At 45.4% G+C, this 23,408-nt stretch overlaps 1 protein-coding gene across 1 annotated transcript in view; it reads right to left on the bottom strand.

Annotated features, from left to right (window-relative positions):
* Positions 1-23,408, bottom strand: part of LOC134929573 (ATP-dependent translocase ABCB1-like) — a 723,752-nt gene that overhangs the window by 475,987 nt on the left and 224,357 nt on the right. The window contains exon 9 of the mRNA XM_063925164.1: positions 22,975-23,178. Coding sequence (XP_063781234.1) covers positions 22,975-23,178 — 204 coding nt within the window. The remainder of the gene's footprint in view (positions 1-22,974; positions 23,179-23,408) is intronic.

The following is a 23,408-nucleotide window of genomic DNA, read 5'->3' as shown; positions in this document are numbered from 1 at the left end:
ATGCATGCAAGTGGCGTGGAAGATCTGAAAGTTCTGGCAAGGCTCTCTTCTATATCTTGAAATAGTTCTGCTATGGGTTGTTATAGTGTAGATTAATTTTGGAACCTTGTCAATAATAGCCTTATAATTGTGGTGAGGCTGCCATCTTATATTGCAAAGTCTTAAATAAATATTTATAAATGGTTTACTTACCTATTGCCCAGATTCAGAGATGGACGCAATGCAGGTGTTCAGAAATTTGAGCAATTGTTTGCTACTTCTGCATGCATGAAGCATCCAGTAAAGTCACACTATGTATGCTTACCATTGGTGTGCCTCCAAATAGGCAGTAGCGATTCAAATATAAGCATGAGGAACTGTTATGGCAATGCATGGGCCTTAGTGGGAGCTGACTGGGAGACAAACTGATGCATGCAGATATAGCGATTATTGGGAAACTAATCAGCTCTGTTGGATTTCAGTATCCTCTGTAAGCAGATAATACTCAAATCTACCTATCCGCCCCTGATTTGTCTCTATCTGTATTGGGCCGGGTCACTGAATGCCTTTCTGCTGTTTCATCTTGGATGACATCTCGCCCTCTCAAACTTAATATTTCTAAAACAGAGTTAATTATATTTCCACCAGCCAATAGCAGTTACCAACCTGATATTTCTATCACTGTTGAGAACTCTACTATCAACCCTACACCATAAGCTCGCTGCCTAGGTGTCAAACTTGACTCAGAAATGTCCTTTGCTCCCCACATTCAATCTATCCCAAAATCATGTTACATGTATCTAAGAAACATATCCAAAATACGATCATACCTTACACAAGACACTGCTAAAACTCTAATCCATGCTCTCATTATCTCCCGCATTGATTATTGCAATAGTCTTCTTACGGTATCCGGACTCCAGGTCGACAGCACAAAGGTCGACACACTTTAGGTCGACACCAATTGGTCGACACACATTAGGTCGACAGGGTCAAAAGGTCGACAGGGTCAAAAGGTCGACAGGAACAAGGTCGACATGGAAAAAGGTCGACATGAGTTTTTCATGATTTTTTTTCTTTTTTTGAACCTTTTCATACTTAACGATCCACGTGGACTACGATTGGAACGGTAAAGTGTGCCGAGCGAAGCGGTAGCGGAGCGAAGGCACCATGCCCGAAGCATGGCGAGCGAAGCGAGCCATGCGAGGGGACGCGGTGCACTAATTCGGGTTCCCGGTCACTCTACGAAGAAAACGACACCAAAAAAACATAAAAAACTCATGTCGACCCTTTTCCATGTCGACCTTGTTCCTGTCGACCTTTTGACCCTGTCGACCTTTTGACCCTGTCGACCTAATGTGTGTCGACCAATTGGTGTCGACCTAAAGTGTGTCGACCTTTGTGCTGTCGACCCTGAGTCCCAGACCCCTTCTTACTGGGCTTACTAAGAAGAGACTCTCACCACTACAATCCATTCTGAATGCAGCTGCAAGGCTAATATTCCTCACTAGACATTTATCGTCTGCAGACCCACTATGTCAGTCCCTCCATTGGCTTCCTGTATTCAACTGTATTCAATATAAAATACTGTTACTTACTACACCAACATACATCTCTTTGCTTATCTCAAAATATCTCCCAAACCAGCCCCATCGCTCTTCACATTATCTACGTCTCTCATCAACACTCATTACTTGCTCCCATGCACGAGTACAGTACTTTCTTCAAGCTGCACCCACTTTGTGGAATTCCCTACCACGTACATTAAGACTCTCCTCTAGTCTTCACAGGGACAGCAACAGAAATCCTGAGGCCCCGTACAGTGATATCTCTGGGGCCCCCTCAAATTATATATATATATATATATATATATATATAAATCAAGGGTTGTTGGCACTCTCCATATCACATACACTTGCTGGGGTGTCACTCAAGGTTCATTGAGTCAAGGGTAAAATTCTCTCCTCCATGAATGTATAGAAATCTTGAAAGGAGTGCACTCACCAGACGAATCACATGACCAATCAGGGTTTAATGTGGCATAGACATGATAATCACACCGACGTTTCGGTCCTTACTGGACCATTTTCAAGGTTCAAATGATACACACATAGTTCACCCATTTATAGCCACAATAGTAATCATTGTGTAACATATAAAACCCGGAATACCTATGTATAACATCACATAATAAAAAGATAGACCAGTATATAATATATAGTATATAGAAAGAACCCCTACCTATTACCCCGTGTTCACGCCACCAAATCCATTACATTTAATACATAATTTTATCTAACATACCCAGCCGCGCTGCCGTCCGCCGCCACTGGTGACACGCAAGCCGGCGGAAGCGGAAGTAACAGACCGGCTTCAATGGAACGCAAACACGTGTAGAATCACGTGGTTTGCTTATCCAATCATCGTGGAGGCATATGATCTATGGGGCAACTAAACAGACAAGCAAGGACGTATCACATGACTCTCGGTATCTTAGCAACCATATAAACAATATTGCACCATATCCATATACAAAGATAGATTAGCAAAGCCGCGTACATTTGAGTCATCAATACTACCTAGTAGTAATTGGTATAGGGTAATCAGACTAAAATTGGGTCGAATGATAAGAAAACACAGAGTACCCTGTATACTTAAAAATATTACAGTGTTATAACATACAAGATAAACATGGATCGTATAACAGGAGTAGTCTCACTGATCAGAACACACTGCCAAAATTGTAAAAAATGAAAAAAATCAAACAAAGTATATACATAAGAAAAAGCCCTTTAGTGGAACCACCACGAAAAATATATTATGTAGTTCACAAAAAGATACTTAGATGCACTGAGTCATTCAGACCCTTTGGGGAGAAAACTCTGACTCCAGATATTATCAACGTCAACCTTTTTCTCGGGTGGCTACACGGTCACAACTAGACCCCGTACAAATAGACACAAAAGGCCCCACCCAAGGAGGGGGTCTTACAAAAAATACAACAAAAAAACCCCCCAAAAATCCACGGGCGAAGTAATTAATTTATCTTCAGTTACCCTTAGTTCGGACCAGGAAAAGGTTCTCTCACGTGGTTTGTCTTTTATCCCCACTGTACACTTTGATCCTATGAGGTGGAGGATTGATAATTATTGTTTGGCTCGTAATCTTAGACTTAAAGAAAAATTTGTGACCAGTAAACGTGAGATAACCGATTCCCAGTTCAGAAAGAAAAGTACCTATGATCCATCATCTAACAATATTAATATAAAAACCTTTTCTCGTATGATGGATCAAACGGTCACTGATTGTATGAAAAACACCACCAGAGGTAGGCCTAATCTCAGCAAGGCAGAAAATATGGCTCTGAAACAACTAAAAGAAAATTTCACCATCACTATACGCCCAGCAGACAAGGGTGGGGCTGTGGTGCTCCAAGATACAACGGTGTACAATGATGAAATCATACGCCAACTCAGTGACGATCACACATATAGGATACTTGATAGTGATCCTACGGTAATATTCAAAAGGAAGTTGGACATGGTGGTAGAGGGTGCATTTAATATGGGCATTATCACTGAAACTGTGTCATCTTTTTTACACACAGATTTCCCAATATGCCCAATTATATATACACTGCCGAAAATACACAAGAATATGAAAACTCCCCCGGGCAGACCTATCATCTCTGCCCGTGGGTCATTATTCCAACCAGTTGCACGATATCTTAACACCTACCTCCAACCATGTGTGAAAAAAATAAAAAGTTACATCAAGGATACTGGTGATTTCATAAATGAGTTAAAATCTATTATGGTCGACACTGAAGGCTTCTTGCTAGTTACAATGGATGTATCTTCATTGTATACGGTCATACCTCATCAAGCAGGTATGGCCGCGGTCAGAAGAGCATTGCTAAGTAGTCACCATTGTCATCCACCAATTGAGTTTCTGCTGGAACTGCTAGAGATGACACTTACGTGTAATTACTTTAAATTTGGTGACCGGTACTACCTCCAAACATCTGGGACCGCGATGGGAAGTAATATAGCCCCAGCGTACGCTAATTTATATATGGATGAGTATGAACAACAGTATATATTCCCGATGTTTGGTGGTAGTATCGGTTACTATAAACGTTTCATAGATGACGTGTTTTTATTATGGTCTGGTGATAAAGCTGCCTTGGAGAGTATGGTGATGCACCTCAATCAATTAGACACACCGATTCGTTTTACTATGGAATGTGATCTTAATAGTATTAATTTTCTGGACGTGACTGTATTCACCACTGACAGGGGTTATGGATTTAAGTTATACAGGAAGGTCACTGATCGGAACACACTGCTACATTATGGCAGCTACCATCCAAAACCACTTAAGGAGAGCTTACCTATTTCCCAATTCATTAGGGTCATGCGGAACAATTCGGACACTCAGATCCTTAATGACCAATTGGTGGAGATGCAACATTGGTTCCTCGAGAGGGGATACCACCCCAATGTGGTTGAAAAATGTCTATGCAAAGCTGAAGTTCGCTTTAAAGGCGGTAAAAAAACCACAAATAGGATGGAAAAACCGTTTGTGTTCCTGACGACCTATGATACAGGTAGCTTTGCCACGAGAGCTGCTATGAAAAAGAATTGGGGGATTGTGGCAACGGACAATACCCTCAAAGATGTACTCCCGAAACAACCATTAATAGCCTATAGACGTGGACCGAATCTACGTAATATGTTGATGCGTCCGGACCAATCAGTGGGGAAGGAGGTGGAAGGGTGGCTACCCACAAATAAACTTGGGTGCTATAAATGCCCAAATTGTACGACATGTAGGGGTATGCTAACGGGCAATTCCTTCCCACACCCACATGATGGAAAGCGGATATCTATACAACATCGTCTGACATGTACGTCTGATTATGTCATTTATATACTGACATGCCCCTGCTCACTAGTTTATGTGGGCAAAACTATCAGGTCCTTTCGTGAACGGATCTCTAACCACCGCTCGAATATCAGACAGGCATTGAAAACAGGCGGGTCTGATAAACCAGTGGCACGACACTTTGTGCAGCACAAGCACCAACTAACGGCTCTACGCTATATGGTGATTGACAGAGTACCACCATTGCCCAGAGGCGGCGATCAAGCGAAGATTCTACTACGCCGGGAAGCTTATTGGATCCAAAGGCTGGAGACTGTTCATCCAAAGGGTCTGAATGACTCAGTGCATCTAAGTATCTTTTTGTGAACTACATAATATATTTTTCGTGGTGGTTCTACTAAAGGGCTTTTTCTTATGTATATACTTTGTTTGATTTTTTTAATTTTTTACAATTTTGGCAGTGTGTTCTGATCAGTGAGACTACTCCTGTTATACGATCCATGTGTATCTTGTATGTTATAACACTGTAATATTTAAGTATACAGGGTACTCTGTGTTTTCTAATCATGCGACCCAATTTTAGTCTGATTACCCTATACCAATTACTACTAGGTAGTATTGATGACTCAAATGTACGCGGCTTTGCTAATCTATCTTTGTATATGGATATGGTGCAATATTGTTTATATATGCCTCCACGATGATTGGATAAGCAAACCACGTGATTCTACACGTGTTTGCGTTCCATTGACGCCGGTCTGTTACTTCCGCTTCCGCCGGCGTGCGTGTCACCAGTGTCGGCGGACGGCAGCGTGGCTGGGTATGTTAGATAAAATTATGTATTAAATGTAATGGATTTGGTGGCGTGAACACGGGGTAATAGGTAGGGGTTCTTTCTATATATACTATATATTATATACTGGTCTATCTTTTTATTATGTGATGTTATACATAGGTATTCCGGGTTTTATATGTTACACAATGATTACTATTGTGGCTATAAATGGGTGAACTATGTGTGTATCATTTGAACCTTGAAAATGGTCCAGTAAGGACCGAAACGTCGGTGTGATTATCATGTCTATGCCACATTAAACCCTGATTGGTCATGTGATTCGTCTGGTGAGTGCACTCCTTTCAAGATTTCTATATATATATATATATATATATATATATACACTGCTCAAAAAAATAAAGGGAACACTTAAACAACACATCCTAGATCTGAATGAATGAAATATTCTTATTAAATACTTTGTTCTTTACATGGTTTAATGTGCTGACAACAAAATCACACAACAATTATCAATGGAAATCAAATTTATTAACCCATGGAGGTCTGGATTTGGAGTCACACTCAAAATTAAAGTGGAAAAACACACTACAGGCTGATCCAACTTTGATGTAATGTCCTTAAAACAAGTCAAAATGAGGCTCAGTAGTGTGTGTGGCCTCCACGTGCCTGTATGACCTCCCTACAAAGCCTGGGCATGCTCCTGATGAGGTGGCGGATGGTCTCCTGAGGGATCTCCTCCCAGACCTGGACTAAAGCATCCACCAACTCCTGGACAGTCTGTGGTGCAACGTGGCGTTGGTGGATGGAGCGAGACATGATGTCCCAGATGAGCTCAATTGGATTCATGTCTGGGGCCAGTCCATTGCATCAATGCCTTCGTCTTGCAGGAACTGCTGACACACTCCAGCCACATGAGGTCTAGCATTGTCTTGCATTAGGAGGAACCCATGGCCAACCGCACCAGCATATGGTCTCACAAGGGGTCTGAGGATCTCATCTCGGTACCTAATGGCAGTTAGGCTACCTCTGGCGAGCACATGGAGGGCTGTGCGGCCCCCCCAAAGAAATGCCACCCCACACCATTACTGACCCACTGCCATACCGGTCATGCTGGAGGATGTTGCAAGCAGCAGAACATTCTCCTTGGCATCTCCAGACTCTGTCACATCTGTCACATGTGCTCAATGAGAACCTGCTTTCATTTGTGAAGAGCACAGGGCGCCAGTGGCGAATTTGCCAATCTTGGTGTTCTCTGGCAAATGGCAAACGTCCTGCATGGTGTTGGGCTGTAAGCACAACCCCCACCTGTGGATGTCGGGCCCTCATTTCACCCTCATGGAGTCTGTTTCTGATTGTTTGAGTAGACACATGCACATTTGTGGCTTGCTGGAGGTTATTTTGCAGGGCTCTGGCAGTGCTAACTCCTGTTCCTCCTTGCACAAAAGCGGAGGTAGCGGTCCTGCTGCTGGGTTGTTTCCCTCCTAGGGCCTCCTCAACATCTCCTGATGTACTGGCCTGTCTCCTGGTGTTATGCACACCAGTGCCAGCAGGAAAGTACTGGTGTCAGAACTGTTATGCACTCCAGTGTCTGCAGGAATGTACTGGTGTTTGAACTGTTATGCAAAACAGATGGACTCACAGACAAACTGGGGGATATGACATAACGTACACAGAAGGTGATAGGGTAACAAAATACACACAAAGTGAACAGAGAAGCCCAGAGGCTAAGGAACTGGGTATCTCCCTTGTATTAGAACTGCTAAGATGGAAAAAACAAGATGTTGTGTTTTAATACGTAGAGTACCCGAAATGCTGTTGCTAAGGGCAACAGCAAAACCCTAAAGGGTTACCAACGGGTGTGGCAGTAAACTCCTTGGTCAGAGATGGAATGATAGACACAAGGAGAATCTCCACAAATCCTAATTCTCACTTGCAGTGCACAGGTTTTAGCTTACTGCCACTAAACTGACCCCTGACACCTAGCACAGTGAGACAGGATTAGACAGGCAAGTCTTAGAATACAGCCGCAAACTTGCTAAGTTCACAGAGTAGTAACAGAACCCCAGCAAGCTAAACGACTGACTCCAGTCTTACTGCTAGGTCTGGATTGGCAGAGTGTAATACCAAACTCCCAGGCCTATTTGCAGTAAGCAACAAACAAATACAAAGCTACACAGTACTGGCTAACGTTCATGAACTGACTAACCAACAAAGATTCAGCAGCATCTGCTTACCCTGAAAAGAGGCCTTATAAAGCAGGTGCTGTCCACGCCCCACTCAGACCTCACAGACTGTGAGCACAAAAACCAGCACCGGATCCCCTGCCGTGCACAGAGCCTATAACCACTGCACAGCAAAAGACCCGAACCGGAGTATCAGCTGCACTCAGGTTACTCCACTAGCACTTGTCTCCCGGTTGCCATGACGACGTGGCAGCACAGGGCAGGAGACCCTAACAGTACCCCCCCTCTGACGAGGGGTCAAAGAACCCCTACCACCGGGTTTATCGGGGAACTGCGAGAAGAAAGAGCGTATCAGTCTGGGGGCATGAAGATCACAACTGCGCACCCACGACCGCTCCTCCGGGCCATACCCCTTCCAGTGCACCAAAAATGACAGCCGACCCCGAACCACCTTGGAGTCAAGAATCCTTTCAACAACAAACTCCCTCTGGCCACGTATCAGAAGAGGGGAAGGTCTTCCACTGGTAGAAGGATTACTAATCGCCCGTTTTAAAAGGGAACAATGAAATGTTTTATTGATACCCAAAGAACGGGGCAGATCTAACTGAAATGCCACCGGATTGATAACCCTGGTGATCTTATAAGGGCCGATGAACCGGGGCCCTAACTTATGAGATGGCTGTCTCAACTTCAAATTCTTGGTAGACAACCAGACGAAGTCTCCTAATTTGAAGCTGCAGGGTCTTTTCCGCTTATCAAAAACCCTTTTGGTCACTAATGACACAGACACAAGGGCTTTCTTCACTTTCCGCCAAATACCTCTAAGGACCGAAACCACAGAGGAACCACCAGGCGTGGAGTCCAGGGGGTCAAAAGAATTGGCCTTAGGATGATGCCCATACACACAAAGGAAGGGAGAGATCCCTGTAGCAGAGTGAGCCGCGTTGTTATAGGCAAACTCCGCCATGGACAGATGAGCAACCCAGTCAGTCTGACACTTGGAGACATAACACCTGAGGAACTGCTCCAAGGACTGGTTCACCCTTTCAGTCTGCCCATTAGACTGCGGATGGTAGCCTGACGACAAGCTGACAGAAATCTGGAGATCGGAACAAAATGCCCTCCAGAATTTGGCCACAAACTGGGATCCGCGGTCAGAGACCACATCAAGTGGCAACCCGTGGAGACGCACAACATGCAGCATAAATAATTCAGACAGGCGTCTGGCTGATGGCAGCCCAACCAGTGGAACGAAGTGCGCCATCTTCGAAAACCTGTCAACGACAACCCAGATGTCTGTCATCCCCGAGGATTTGGGCAAGTCCACCACAAAATCCATTGAAATGTGGGTCCATGGCTTAGATGGGATAGAGAGTGGATGTAATGGGCCAACAGGAACCCCTCTAGGAGTCTTATTTCGGGCACAGATGTCACATGCCCGAACCCACTGATCCACATCCTTAGCCACCGAGGGCCACCACACCGCCCTAGATAGCAACTCCCGAGTTCTGGCAATACCCGGGTGACCTGCCGACTTCTTGGCATGGAATTCCAGGAACACTCGCTGTCTTAACCTAGGAGGCACAAACAAAAGACCTACCGGAAGGTCTGGAGGAGCCTGCTCCTGTGCTCTAAGGACTAATGATAAGAGGTCCTGGGTAATGCCCACTTTAATACATGATGGGGAAACAATGGGCAACGGCTCCTCGGTGGTCTCCTGGATTGGAGCAAAACTCCGCGAGAGCGCATCAGCCTTGATGTTTTTTGACCCAGGGCGATATGTTATCAAAAAATTAAAGCGAGCAAAAAACAAAGCCCATCGTGCCTGCCTGGCATTGAGACGCTTCGCTGACTCTAAATATGCCAGATTCTTATGGTCAGTGAGAATTGAGACCACAAACTTAGCCCCCTCAAGCCAGTGTCTCCACTCCTCGAGTGCATCCTTAATAGCCAACAATTCCCGGTTACCCACGTCATAATTCATCTCGGCAGGCGAAAATTTACGGGAAAAGTAAGCACAGGGATGAAGGCGATTATCAGACACTCCCATCTGAGAAAGCACTGCCCCAATACCCATCTCAGAGGCATCCACCTCCACCACAAAAGGACGCTCTGGATCTGGGTGTCGCAGCACCTTGGCCGAAACAAATGCCCTTTTGAGACGGGCAAAAGCCGCTTTAGCCTCACAAGACCAGTGAGCAACATCCGCCCCTTTCTTAGTGAGTGCCACCAAGGGCGCCACTATAGACGAAAATCTAGCGATAAATCGTCTATAAAAATTCGCAAAGCCCAGGAAACGCTGAAGCGCCTTCAAACTAGTGGGCTGCACCCAATCCAGGACTGCCTGTACCTTGGAACCCTCCATTTGGAAACCTTCTGGGGAGATAATATATCCTAGAAATGCGATTTGCTGAACTTCAAATTCGCACTTCTCCAGCTTCGCCCCAAGCCGGTGGTCTCTGAGTTTCTGGAGGACTAAGCGTACATGCTTCCGATGTTCCTCCAGGGAATGGGAGAAGATTAGGATGTCATCTAAGTATACAACTAAGAATCTATCCAAATATTCCCTGAGCACATCATTCATGAAATCCTGGAAGACTGCCGGGGCATTACAGAGCCCAAAAGGCATCACCAAATATTCATAATGCCCTGAGTGGGTATTAAAGGCAGTCTTCCATTCATCCCCCTCTCTTATTCGGATTAGATTGTACGCACCGCGTAGGTCAATCTTAGAAAAAATGGTGGTAGTACGAAGCTGGTCAAACAAGACCGAAATGAGAGGCAGTGGGTATGAGTTTTTAATCGTGATACGGTTCAATTCCCTGAAGTCGATGCAGGGTCGCAACGAACCGTCCTTTTTACCCACGAAGAAGAACCCCGACCCAACTGGAGACTGTGAAGGTCTGATAAATCCCTTAGCCAAGTTCTCCTGAATGTACTCTGCCATAGCCTGAGTCTCAGGACGTGACAGGGAGTACAACCTGCTCTTGGGAAGCTTAGCATTTGGCAACAAATCAATGGCACAGTCATAGGGGCGATGGGGAGGTAGTACCTCTGCAACTTTTTTGGAGAACACGTCCGCAAAATCTGCATAACACCCTGGCAATCCTGGCAAACTTAGCTGCGAGAGCCTGACTGGAAGGCTCAAGCAACTCCTGAAACAATCAGTACCCCAACTAAGAATCTCCCCAGAGACCCAGTCAAATTGAGGATTGTGGGCCCTTAACCAGGGTAACCCCAACACCAATGGGGCAAAAGTACAGACAGTCACATAAAAGGACAATTTTTCAGAGTGTGTGGCTCCAATACACAAAGAAATCTGGCTAGTGCAAGAGGTAATTTTACCTTGGGATAATGGTTCCCCGTTTAACCCACAAATCTCAATTTCCGATGCCAAGGGTACTAAGGGAACAGAGTGTTTCAGGGCGAATTGGCGGTCCATAAAAACCCCGTCGGCCCCACTGTCCACAAAGGCCTCAGTCTTGACAGTTTGACCGAGGATCTTCAAGGTCACCGGAATGATAAAAGTCTTCTTGGGAAATTCTGACTTCTGGCCTGACAGGATATTTCCCATCACCCTCAGGCCCTGAAGTTTTCCGGCTTTTCTGGGCATGATACTACCACATGACCTTTATTCCCACAGTACAAACACAACCCCTGCTGTCTCCTCCGCGTCTTCTCACGCGAGGAGAGGCGGGTAGCCCCAATCTGCATAGGCTCCTCAGAAAATTCCTCAGAGTCTGAGGTTCCCTTGGGAAGGAAGGAAATCTCAGTCTCCCTTTCAAGCCTACGCTCTCTCAGCCGTCTATCCACCCGGATGGATAACTGCATGAGCTGATCCAAGCTATCAGGCAAGGGATATTGTACCAGTTGGTCCTTTATCTGGTTAGAAAGACCTCTTCGGTACTGGTGTCTCAGGGCTGGGTCATTCCACTGGGTATCATGGGCCAACCTCCGAAACTCCGTACAGTAAACCTCAACTGGCCTTCGCCCTTGCTTAAGGATCGAAATCTGAGCCTCGGCTGAGGCCGTCTTGTCAGGGTCATCATACAACATGCCCAGTGCCGTAAAAAAAGCATCAACACTTTTAAGCGACGGACAGTCAGGCTGCAACCCATATGCCCAGACCTGTGGGTCTCCTTGTAGCAAGGAAATCACTATGCCCACCCGCTGAATCTCCGACCCAGAAGACTGAGGCCTAAGCCGGAAGTATAGCTTGCAGCTCTCCTTGAAACAAAAGAACTGCGAGCGATCTCCAGAAAAACGATCCGGGAGATTTAGTTTCGGCTCCTTAACCCCTGCAGGTGCTGCTGCTGCGGGAGCTCCGCCAGCAGCCTGGGAGGTGTGCATTTTAATGGACAAATCATTAAATTGTCGAGTCAGGACCTGCACCTGATCGACCACCTGTTGCAACGTATTTTGAGGGGTATGCTCCATATTCCCACAAAATTTCAACAGGAGTATTAGGCTGCTGAATATGTTATGCACACCAGTGCCAGCAGGAAAGTACTGGTGTCAGAACTGTTATGCACTCCAGTGTCTGCAGGAATGTACTGGTGTTTGAACTGTTATGCAAAACAGATGGACTCACAGACAAACTGGGGGATATGACATAACGTACACAGAAGGTGATAGGGTAACAAAATACACACAAAGTGAACAGAGAAGCCCAGAGGCTAAGGAACTGGGTATCTCCCTTGTATTAGAACTGCTAAGATGGAAAAAACAAGATGTTGTGTTTTAATACGTAGAGTACCCGAAATGCTGTTGCTAAGGGCAACAGCAAAACCCTAAAGGGTTACCAACGGGTGTGGCAGTAAACTCCTTGGTCAGAGATGGAATGATAGACACAAGGAGAATCTCCACAAATCCTAATTCTCACTTGCAGTGCACAGGTTTTAGCTTACTGCCACTAAACTGACCCCTGACACCTAGCACAGTGAGACAGGATTAGACAGGCAAGTCTTAGAATACAGCCGCAAACTTGCTAAGTTCACAGAGTAGTAACAGAACCCCAGCAAGCTAAACGACTGACTCCAGTCTTACTGCTAGGTCTGGATTGGCAGAGTGTAATACCAAACTCCCAGGCCTATTTGCAGTAAGCAACAAACAAATACAAAGCTACACAGTACTGGCTAACGTTCATGAACTGACTAACCAACAAAGATTCAGCAGCATCTGCTTACCCTGAAAAGAGGCCTTATAAAGCAGGTGCTGTCCACGCCCCACTCAGACCTCACAGACTGTGAGCACAAAAACCAGCACCGGATCCCCTGCCGTGCACAGAGCCTATAACCACTGCACAGCAAAAGACCCGAACCGGAGTATCAGCTGCACTCAGGTTACTCCACTAGCACTTGTCTCCCGGTTGGCATGACGACGTGGCAGCACAGGGCAGGAGACCCTAACACCTGGTAGCGCCTCCATGCTCTGGACACTACGCTGACAGACACAGCAAACCTTCTTGCCACAGCTCGCATTGATGTGCCATCCTGGATGAGCTGCACTACTCAAGCCACTTGTGTGGGTTGTAGACTCAGTCTCATGCTACCATTAAAGTGAAAGCACCGCCAGCTTTCAAAAGTAACCAAAACATCAGCCAGAAAGCATAGGAGCTGAGAAGTGGCCTGTGGTCACCACCTGCAGAACAAATCCTTTATTGGGGATGTCTTGCGAATTGCCTATCATTTCCACCTGTTGTCTATTCCATTTGAACAACAGCATGTGAAATTGATTGTCAATCAGTGTTGCTTCCTAAGTGGACAGTTTGATTTCACAGAAGTGTGATTGACTTGGAGTTACATTGTGTTGTTCAAGTGTTCACTTTATTTTTTTGAGCAGTGTATATATATATATATATATATATATATATATATATTAAAGCACAATGGAAAATGTGAGCTATATAACAAACTATATATCTATATCTATCTATATATATATCTATATATATATATATATATATCTATATATATATATATATATATATATATTATGCATCTGCCTCTCTTCTTCCTCCCACACAACCGACAGTCTGTATTTCTCCAGTGACTCCATGCTGCATTCCCGGCTCCCAAAGTCCTGTATCCCGTCACCAATCCACTCTTACCCTGGAGAGAGACTCACCTGTGCTGCACTTCCCAGACCTGAGCACCGCACACCAGACCAAACTAGCGGAGGCCGGTGCGGGGCACAGGAATCCTGGCCAGTGGAGCTGCTGCCATGTCCCATAACTGCCTGCAACAGAGCAGGAATCGGGAGAGCGTGCACACAGTCACTCTGTGTGAGAGGCTCCTGTCACTCTGATGCTGCAGCCACACCATCTCCAGCTCGGTGCCATATTGGGACTAGAGATGTGCACCGGAAATTTTTCGGGTTTTGTGTTTTGGTTTTGGGTTCGGTTCCGCGGCCGTGTTTTGGGTTCGAACGCGTTTTCGCAAAACCTCACCGAATTTTTTTTGTCGGATTCCGGTGTGTTTTGGATTCGGGTGTTTTTTTTTAAAAAACACCTAAAAAAACAGCTTAAATCATTGAATTTGGGTGTCATTTTGATCCCATAGTATTATCAACCTCAATAACCATAATTTACACTTATTTACAGTCTATTCTGAATACCTCACACCTCACAATATTATTTTTAATCCTAAAATTTGCACCGAGGTCGCTGTATGACTAAGCTCAGTGACCCAAGTGGCCGACACAAACACCTGGCCAGTCTATGAGTGGCACTGCAGTGTTACGCAGGATGGCCCTTCCAAAAAACACTCCCCAAACAGCACATGACCCAAAGAAAAAAAGAGGCGCAATGAGGTAGCTGTGTGACTAAGTTCAGCAACCCAAGTGGCCGACACAAACACCTGGCCCATCTAGGAGTGGCACTGCAGTGTCACGCAGGCTGGCCCTCCAAAAAAATACTCCCCAAACAGCACATGACGCAAACAAAAAAAGAGGCGCAATGAGGTAGCTGTGTGAGTAAGCTAAGCGACCCTAGTGGCCGACACAAACACCTGGCCCATCTAGGAGTGGCACTGCAGTGTCACGCAGGATGGCCCATCAAAAAACTACTCCCCAAACATCACATGACGCAAAGAAAAAAAGAGGCGCAATGAGGTAGCTGTGTGACTAAGCTCAGTGACCCAAGTGGCCGACACAAACACCTGGCCCATCTAGGAGTGGCACTGCAGTATCACGCAGGCTGGCCCTTCAAAAAACTACTCCCCAAACATCACATGACGCAAAGAAAAAAAGAGGCGCAATGAGGTAGCTGTGTGACTAAGCTCAGTGACCCAAGTGGCCGACACAAACACCTGGCCCATCTAGGAGTGGCACTGCAGTGTCACGCAGGCTGGCCCTTCAAAAAACTACTCCCCAAACAGCACATGATGCAAAGAAAAAAAGAGGCGCAATGAGGTAGCTGTGTGAGTAAGCTAAGCGACCCTAGTGGCCGACACAAACACCTGTCCAATCTAGGAGTGGCACTGCAGTGTCACGCAGGATGGCCCTTCACAAAACTACTCCCCAAACAGCACATGACGCAAAGAAAAAAAGAGGCACAATGAGGTAGCTGTGTGACTAAGCTCAGCGACCCAAGTGGCCGACACAAACACCTGGCCCATCTAGGAGTGGCACTGCAGTGTCACGCAGGCTGGCCCTTTAAAAAACTACTCCCCAAACAGCACATGACGCAAAGAAAAAAAGAGGCGCAATAAGGTAGCTGTGTGAGTAAGCTAAGCGACCCTAGTGTCCGACACAAACACCTGGCCCATCTAGGAGTGGCACTGCAGTGTCACGCAGGCTGGCCCTTCAAAAAACTACTCCCCAAACAGCACATGATGCAAAGAAAAAAAGAGGCGCAATGAGGTAGCTGTGTGAGTAAGCTAAGCGACCCTAGTGGCCGACACAAACACCTGGCCCATCTAGGAGTGGCACTGCAGTGTCACGCAGGCTGGCCCTTTAAAAAACTACTCCCCAAACAGCACATGACGCAAAGAAAAAAAGAGGCGCAATAAGGTAGCTGTGTGAGTAAGCTAAGCGACCCAAGTGGCTGACACAAACACCTGGCCCATCTAGGAGTGGCACTGCAGTGTCACGCAGGCTGGCCCTTCAAAAAACTACTCCCTAAACAGCACATGAAGCAAAGAAAAAAAGAGGCGCAATGAGGTAGCTGTGTGAGTAAGCTAAGCGACCCTAGTGGCCGACACAAACACCTGGCCAATCTAGGAGTGGCACTGCAGTGTCACGCAGGATGGCCCTTCACAAAACTACTCCCCAAACAGCACATGACACAAAGAAAAAAGAGGCGCAATGAGGTAGCTGTGTGAGTAAGCTAAGCGACCCTAGTGGCCGACACAAACACCTGGCCCATCTAGGAGTGGCACTGCAGTGTCACGCAGGATGGCCCTTCAAAAAACTACATCCCAAACAGCAGATGACGCAAAGAAAAATTAAAGAAAAAAGAGGTGCAAGATGGAATTGTCCTTGGGCCCTCCCACCCACCCTTATGTTGTATAAACAGGACATGCACACTTTAACCAACCCATCATTTCAGTGACAGGGTCTGCCATACGACTGTGACTGAAATGACGGGTTGGTTTGGACCCCCACCAAAAAAGAAGCAATTAATCTCTCCTTGCACAAACTGGCTCTACAGAGGCAAGATGTCCACCTCATCATCATCCTCCGACTCATCACCGTGTACATCCCCCTCCTCACAGATTATCAATTCGTCCCCACTGGAATCCACCATCTCAGCTCCCTGTGTACTTTGTGGAGGCAATTGCTGCTGGTGAATGTCTGCACGGAGGAATTGATTATAATTCATTTTAATGAACATCATCTTCTCCACATTTTCTGGAAGTAACCTCGTACGCTGATTGCTGACAAGGTGAGCGGCGGCACTAAACACTCTTTCAGAATACACACTTATGGGAGGGCAACTTAGGTAGAATAAAGCCAGTTTGTGCAAGGGCCTCCAAATTGCCTATTTTTCCTGCCAGTATACGTACGGACTGTCTGACGTGCCTACTTGGATGCGGTCACTCATATAATCCTCCACCATTCTTTCAATGGTGAGAGAATCATATGCAGTGACAGTAGACGACATGTCCGTAATCGTTGGCAGGTCCTTCAGTCCGGACCAGATGTCAGCATCAGCAGTCGCTCCAGACTACCCTGCATCACCGCCAGCGGGTGGGCTCGGAATTCTGAGCCTTTTCCTCGCACCCCCAATTGCGGGAGAATGTGAAGGAGGAGCTGTTGACCAATCAAGTTCCACTTGACTTGATGATTTTCTCACCAGCAGGTCTTTCAACCCCTGCAGACTTGTGTCTGCCGGAAAGAGAGATACAACGTAGGTTTTAAATCTAGGATCGAGCACGGTGGCCAAAATGTAGTGCTCTGATTTCAACAGATTGACCACCCGTGAATCCTGGTTAAGTGAATGAAGGGCTCCATCCACAAGTCCCACATGCCTAGCGGAATCGCTCTTTCTTAGCTCCTCCTTCAATGTCTCCAGCTTCTTCTGAAAAAGCCTGATGAGGGGAATGACCTGACTCAGGCTGGCAGTGTCTGAACTGACTTCACGTGTGGCAAGTTCAAAAGGTTGCAGAACCTTGCACAACATTGAAATCATTCTCCACTGCGCTTGAGACAGGTGCATTCCACCTCCTATATCGTGGTCAGATGTATAGGCTTGAATGGCCTTTTGCTGCTCCTCCAACCTCTGAAGCATATAGAGGGTTGAATTCCACCTCGTTACCACTTCTTGCTTCAGATGATGGCAGGGCAGGCTCAGGCGTTTTTGGTGTTGCTCCAGTCTTCTGTACGTGGTGCCTGTACGCCGAAAGTGTCCCGCAATTCTTCTGGCCACCGACAGCATCTCTTGCACGCCCCTGTCGTTTTTTAAATAATTCTGCACCACCAAATTTAAATGTGCAAAACATGGGACGTGCTGGATTTTGGCAAAATATAATGCACGCACAATATTGCTGGCGTTGTCCGATGCCACAAATCCACAGGAGAGTTCAATTGGGGTGAGCCATTCTGCGATGATCTTCCTCAGTTGCCGTAAGAGATTTTCAGCTGTGTGCGTATTCTGGAAAGCGGTGATACAAAGCGTAGCCTGCCTAGGAAAGAGTTGGCGTTTGCGAGATGCTGGAGTCAATACATCTACCCAGTGGGCTGTCACAGTCATATAGTCCTGAGTCTGCCCTGCTCCACTTGTCCACAAGTCCGTGGTTAAGTGGACATTGGGTACAACTGCATTTTTTAGGACACTGGTGAGTCTTTTTCTGAGGTCTGTGTATATTTTCGGTATCGCCTGCCTAGAGAAATGGAACCTAGATGGTATTTGGTACCGGGGACACAGTACCTGAAACAAGTCTATAGTTGGCTCTGCAGTAATGATGGTTACTGAAACCATGTTTCTCACCGCCCAGGATGCCAAGGCCTCAGTTATCCGCTTTGCAGCAGGATGACTGCTGTGATATTTCATCTTCCTCGCAAAGGACTGTTGGACAGTCAATTGCTTGGTGGAAGTAGTAAAAGTGGTCTTACGTCTTCCCCTCTGGGATGACCATCGACTCCCAGCAGCAACAACAGCAGCGCCAGCAGCAGTAGGCGTTACACTCAAGGATGCATCGGAGGAATCCCAGGCAGGAGAGGACTCGTCAGAATTGCCAGTGACATGGCCTGCAGGACTATTGGCATTCCTGGGGAAGGAGGAAATTGACACTGAGGGAGTTGGTGGGGTGGTTTGCGTGAGCTTGGTTACAAGAGGAAGGGATTTACTGGTCAGTGGACTGCTTCCGCTGTCGCCCAAAGTTTTTGAACTTGTCACTGACTTATGATGAATGCGCTGCAGGTGACATATAAGGGAGGATGTTCCGAGGTGGTTAACGTCCTTACCCCTACTTATTACAGCTTGACAAAGGCAACACACAGCTTGACACCTGTTGTCCGCATTTCTGTTGAAATACTTCCACACCAAAGAGCTGATTTTTTTGGTATTTTCACCAGGCATTTCAATGGCCATATTCCTCCCACGGACAACAGGTGTCTCACCGGGTGCCTGACTTAAACAAACCACCTCACCATCAGAATCCTCCTTGTCAATTTCCTCCCCAGCGCCAGCAACCCCCATATCCTCCTCATCCTGGTGTACTTCAACACTGACATCTTCAATCTGACTATCAGGAACTGGACTGCAGGTGCTCCTTCCAGCACTTGCAGGGGGCGTGCAACTGGTGGAAGGCGCATGCTCTTCACATCCAGTGTTGGGAAGGTCAGGCATCGCAACCGACACAATTGGACTCTCCTTGTGGATTTGGGATTTCGAATAACGCACAGTTCTTTGCGGTGCTTTTGCCAGCTTAAGTCTTTTCATTTTTCTAGCGAGAGGCTGAGTGCTTCCATCCTCATGTGAAGCTGAACCACTAGCCATGAACATAGGCCAGGACCTCAGCCGTTCCTTGCCACTCCGTGTGGTAAATGGCATATTGGCAAGTTTACGCTTCTCCTCCGACTATTTTATTTTAGATTTTTGAGTCCTTTTTTTACTGATATTTTGTGTTTTGGATTTTACATGCTCTGTAATATGACATTGGGCATCGGCCTTGGCAGACGACGTTGATGGAATTTCATCGTCTCGGCCAGGACTGGTGGCAGCAGCTTCAGCACGAGGTGGAAGTGGATCTTGATCTTTCCTTATTTTTGGAACCTCAACATTTTTGTTCTCCATATTTTAATAGGCACAACTAAAAGGCACCTCAGGTAAACAATGGAGATGGATGGATACTAGTATACTTATGGATGACGAGTGACTGACGACACAGAGTTAGCCACAGCCGTGGACTACCGTACTGCGTCTGCTAATATAGAGATGATAATGATATAAAAAATATATATATATCACTACTGCAGGTATATATAATATATAATGACGGACCTGCTGGACGCTGTCAGCAGACTGCTGAACTACTAGTATGAAGAAGATAGAAAAAAAAAAACCCCACCACAGGTAGGTATACAATTATGGACGAGCACTGACGACACAGAAGTAGCCACAGCCGTGGACTACCGTACTGCGTCTGCTAATATAGAGATGATAATGATATAAAAAATATATATATCACTACTGCAGGTATATATAATATATAATGACGGACCTGCTGGACGCTGTCAGCAGACTGCTGAACTACTAGTATGAAGAAGATAGAAAAAAAAAAACCCACCACAGGTAGGTATACAATTATGGACGAGCACTGACGACACAGAGGTAGCCACAGCCGTGGACTACCGTACTGCGTCTGCTAATATAGAGATGATAATGATATAAAAAATATATATATATCACTACTGCAGGTATATATAATATATAATGACGGACCTGCTGGACGCTGTCAGCAGACTGCTGAACTACTAGTATGAAGAAGATAGAAAAAAAAAACCCCACCACAGGTAGGTATACAATTATGGACGAGCACTGACGACACAGAGGTAGCCACAGCCGTGGACTACCGTACTGCGTCTGCTAATATAGAGATGATAATGATATAAAAAATATATATATATCACTACTGCAGGTATATATAATATATAATGACGGACCTGCTGGACGCTGTCAGCAGACTGCTGAACTACTAGTATGAAGAAGATAGAAAAAAAAAAACCCCACCACAGGTAGGTATACAATTATGGACGAGCACTGACGACACAGAGGTAGCCACAGCCATGGACTACCGTACTGCGTCTGCTAATATAGAGATGATAATGATATAAAAATATATATATATCACTACTGCAGGTATATAATATATAATGACGGACCTGCTAGACGCTGTCAGCAGACTGCTGAACTACTAGTATGAAGAAGATAGAAAAAAAAACCCCACCACAGGTAGGTATACAATTATGGACGAGCACTGACGACACAGAGGTAGCTACAGCCGTGGACTACCGTACTGCGTCTGCTAATATAGAGATGATAATGATATAAAAAAAATATATATATCACTACTGCAGGTATATATAATATATAATGACGGTCCTGCTGGACGCTGTTAGCAGACTGCTGAACTACTAGTATGAAGAAGATAGAAAAAAAAAAAAAACACCACAGGTAGGTATACAATTATGGACGAGCACTGACGACACAGAGGTAGCCACAGCCGTGGACTACCGTACTGCGTCTGCTAATATAGAGATGATAATAATATAAAAAATATATATATATCACTACTGCAGGTATATATAATATATAATGACGGACCTGCTGGACGCTGTCAGCAGACTGCTAAACTACTAGTATGAAGAAGATAGAAAAAAAAACCCACCACAGGTAGGTATACAATTATGGACGAGCACTGACGACACAGAGGTAGCTACAGCCGTGGACTACCATACTGCGTCTGCTAATATAGAGATGATAAAGATGATAGAGATGAACAAAAAAAATATAACACTACTGCAGGTAAATATTTATATAATATAATGAATGACGGACCTGCTGGACACTGTCAGCAGAATGCGTTTATAGAATAAAAAAAAACCACCACAGGAGTGTTTGTTTAACTTTTTCAGGCAGACAATATACTGGTGGTCAGTGGTCACACTGGCAGCAAAAGTGTGCACTGTACTCCTGCTATAACTGCTCCCCAGTCTCCCCCACAATTAAGCTGTGTGAGCAGTGAGCACTCAGCACAGCAGATATACATAGATGATATATCATGCAGCACACTGAGGCTGAGCACAGATATGGTATGTGACTACTGACTGTGTATCGTTTTTTTTCAGGCAGAGAACGGATTATAATAAATAAAACTGGTAGTCAGTGCACTGAGTACTCCTAATGCTCCCCAAAATTATTTTTAGTAATTAAATCTAAATCAAGTGTCTCTCAGTCTCTCTAAACGGAGAGGACGCCAGCCACGTCCTCTCCCTATCAATCTCAATGCACGTGTGAAAATGGCGGCGACGCGCGGCTCCTTATATAGAATCCGAGTCTTGCGAGAATCCGACAGCGGGATGATGATGTTCGGGCGCGCTCGGGTTAACCGAGCAAGGCGGGAGGATCCGAGTCTGCTCGGCCCCTTGCAAAACAGGCTGAAGTTCGGGCGGGTTCGGATTCCGAGGAACCGAACCCGCTCATCTCTAATTGGGACAAGACAGCTTATATCCCTGCCAGTTCTCCCCTTTGACCCCCCTGTCACCAGCTCTGAGTCTTCAAACACAACCTGAAAACTCACAGACAAGCTTATCAAATTCCAGAACCACTCACATAATTTTCATTGCTTTCCTTTCCAATTATATCCCCACAGTACAGTCCACACATGTCCCCCACATATTTAATTTATCACTCTCCCTTCCTCCTGACCCTGGTTTATCACTGCTGTGATGTGATATCATGCAGCCCACCAATAACCTTTGCAATCTGGTGGACAAATATGCAATAGATAGCACCTATCCTTGTGTATTAATGCCTATTTCCCCATAGATTGTAAGCTTGCGAGCAGGGCCCTCCTACCTCTATGACTGTTTGTTTTTACCCAGTTTTGTCTTCTAATTGTGTAAAGCGCAACAGAATTTGCTGCGATATATAAAACACTGTTAATAAATAAATAAAATAGTGGGTGTGTTATGGGAGTATTGCTAAAAGAGGCTGCAGTGCATACAAAGAAGATCAGCCGCGCACATAGGAGTTCATACTCAGACAGAAAAAGTGCACCTTTGGTGAAAATTTCAATGGTGCAACCAACGTTTATGTCTTTATGCACCAGACATCAATGCAATGCGCATAGACACAAAGTAGGCGTCTCTGTCCTTGCACATTCATATGCACACTTGTACAATAGAGGACTCTGTAGTGGTATTAGTGTAAAAGCCAGATGCAAATGTGGCAAAATCTGCTAAAGCATCTTCTTCAGCATCCACTTCTAAATCAGGTCCTAGGTGTGAACTTTTGTTGCACACAGCTAATGGGAATGACAGCTGTCGTCTTTTAGAACATGAGCATGTAGTTTCTGAAACTAGGGTGTCATGCTATGATACTAGGGAACCCACTGTTTGTGCATACGGGGTTAGACGTAACCTGATCATTGGCGTGTGGCACACTATATGAACAAAAATACTTACATCAGGAAACTTTGATATAAATTCATATGCATTAGCTTCTCTGGCTGCATGTTCAATTTCTTCTTCAGTTACTCCATCTCTTCCATAGCGAATATTTTCACCAATGGTTGTTCCAAATAAGACAGGTTCTTGACTAACCACTCCAATATTATTTCTTAGCCACTTGACATTGAGCGAACGTATATCATGTCCATCCACTGTAATCTAAATATAGACAATTAGTAACATTTTGACACTAGTACAAAATCATATATAACCACTTCCTATTTATGGCCCACCCCTATTATTAAAACTTAAAGATTTAAACTGGGGTTTTTCCCTCAAAATCACTGAGATTGTGTAGTACCTACAATGCAGCACCATCACACAGGGACAAAGTGGTAATTCTAAACAACCAGAACTGTCACGTTGCTCCAGTTGTTTTTCCAGCCAAT

This window comes from Pseudophryne corroboree, chromosome 5 (genome assembly GCF_028390025.1).
Source record: "Pseudophryne corroboree isolate aPseCor3 chromosome 5, aPseCor3.hap2, whole genome shotgun sequence".
Lineage (NCBI taxonomy): Eukaryota > Metazoa > Chordata > Amphibia > Anura > Myobatrachidae > Pseudophryne > Pseudophryne corroboree.
This window is presented reverse-complemented; position numbering and strand designations above follow the sequence as displayed.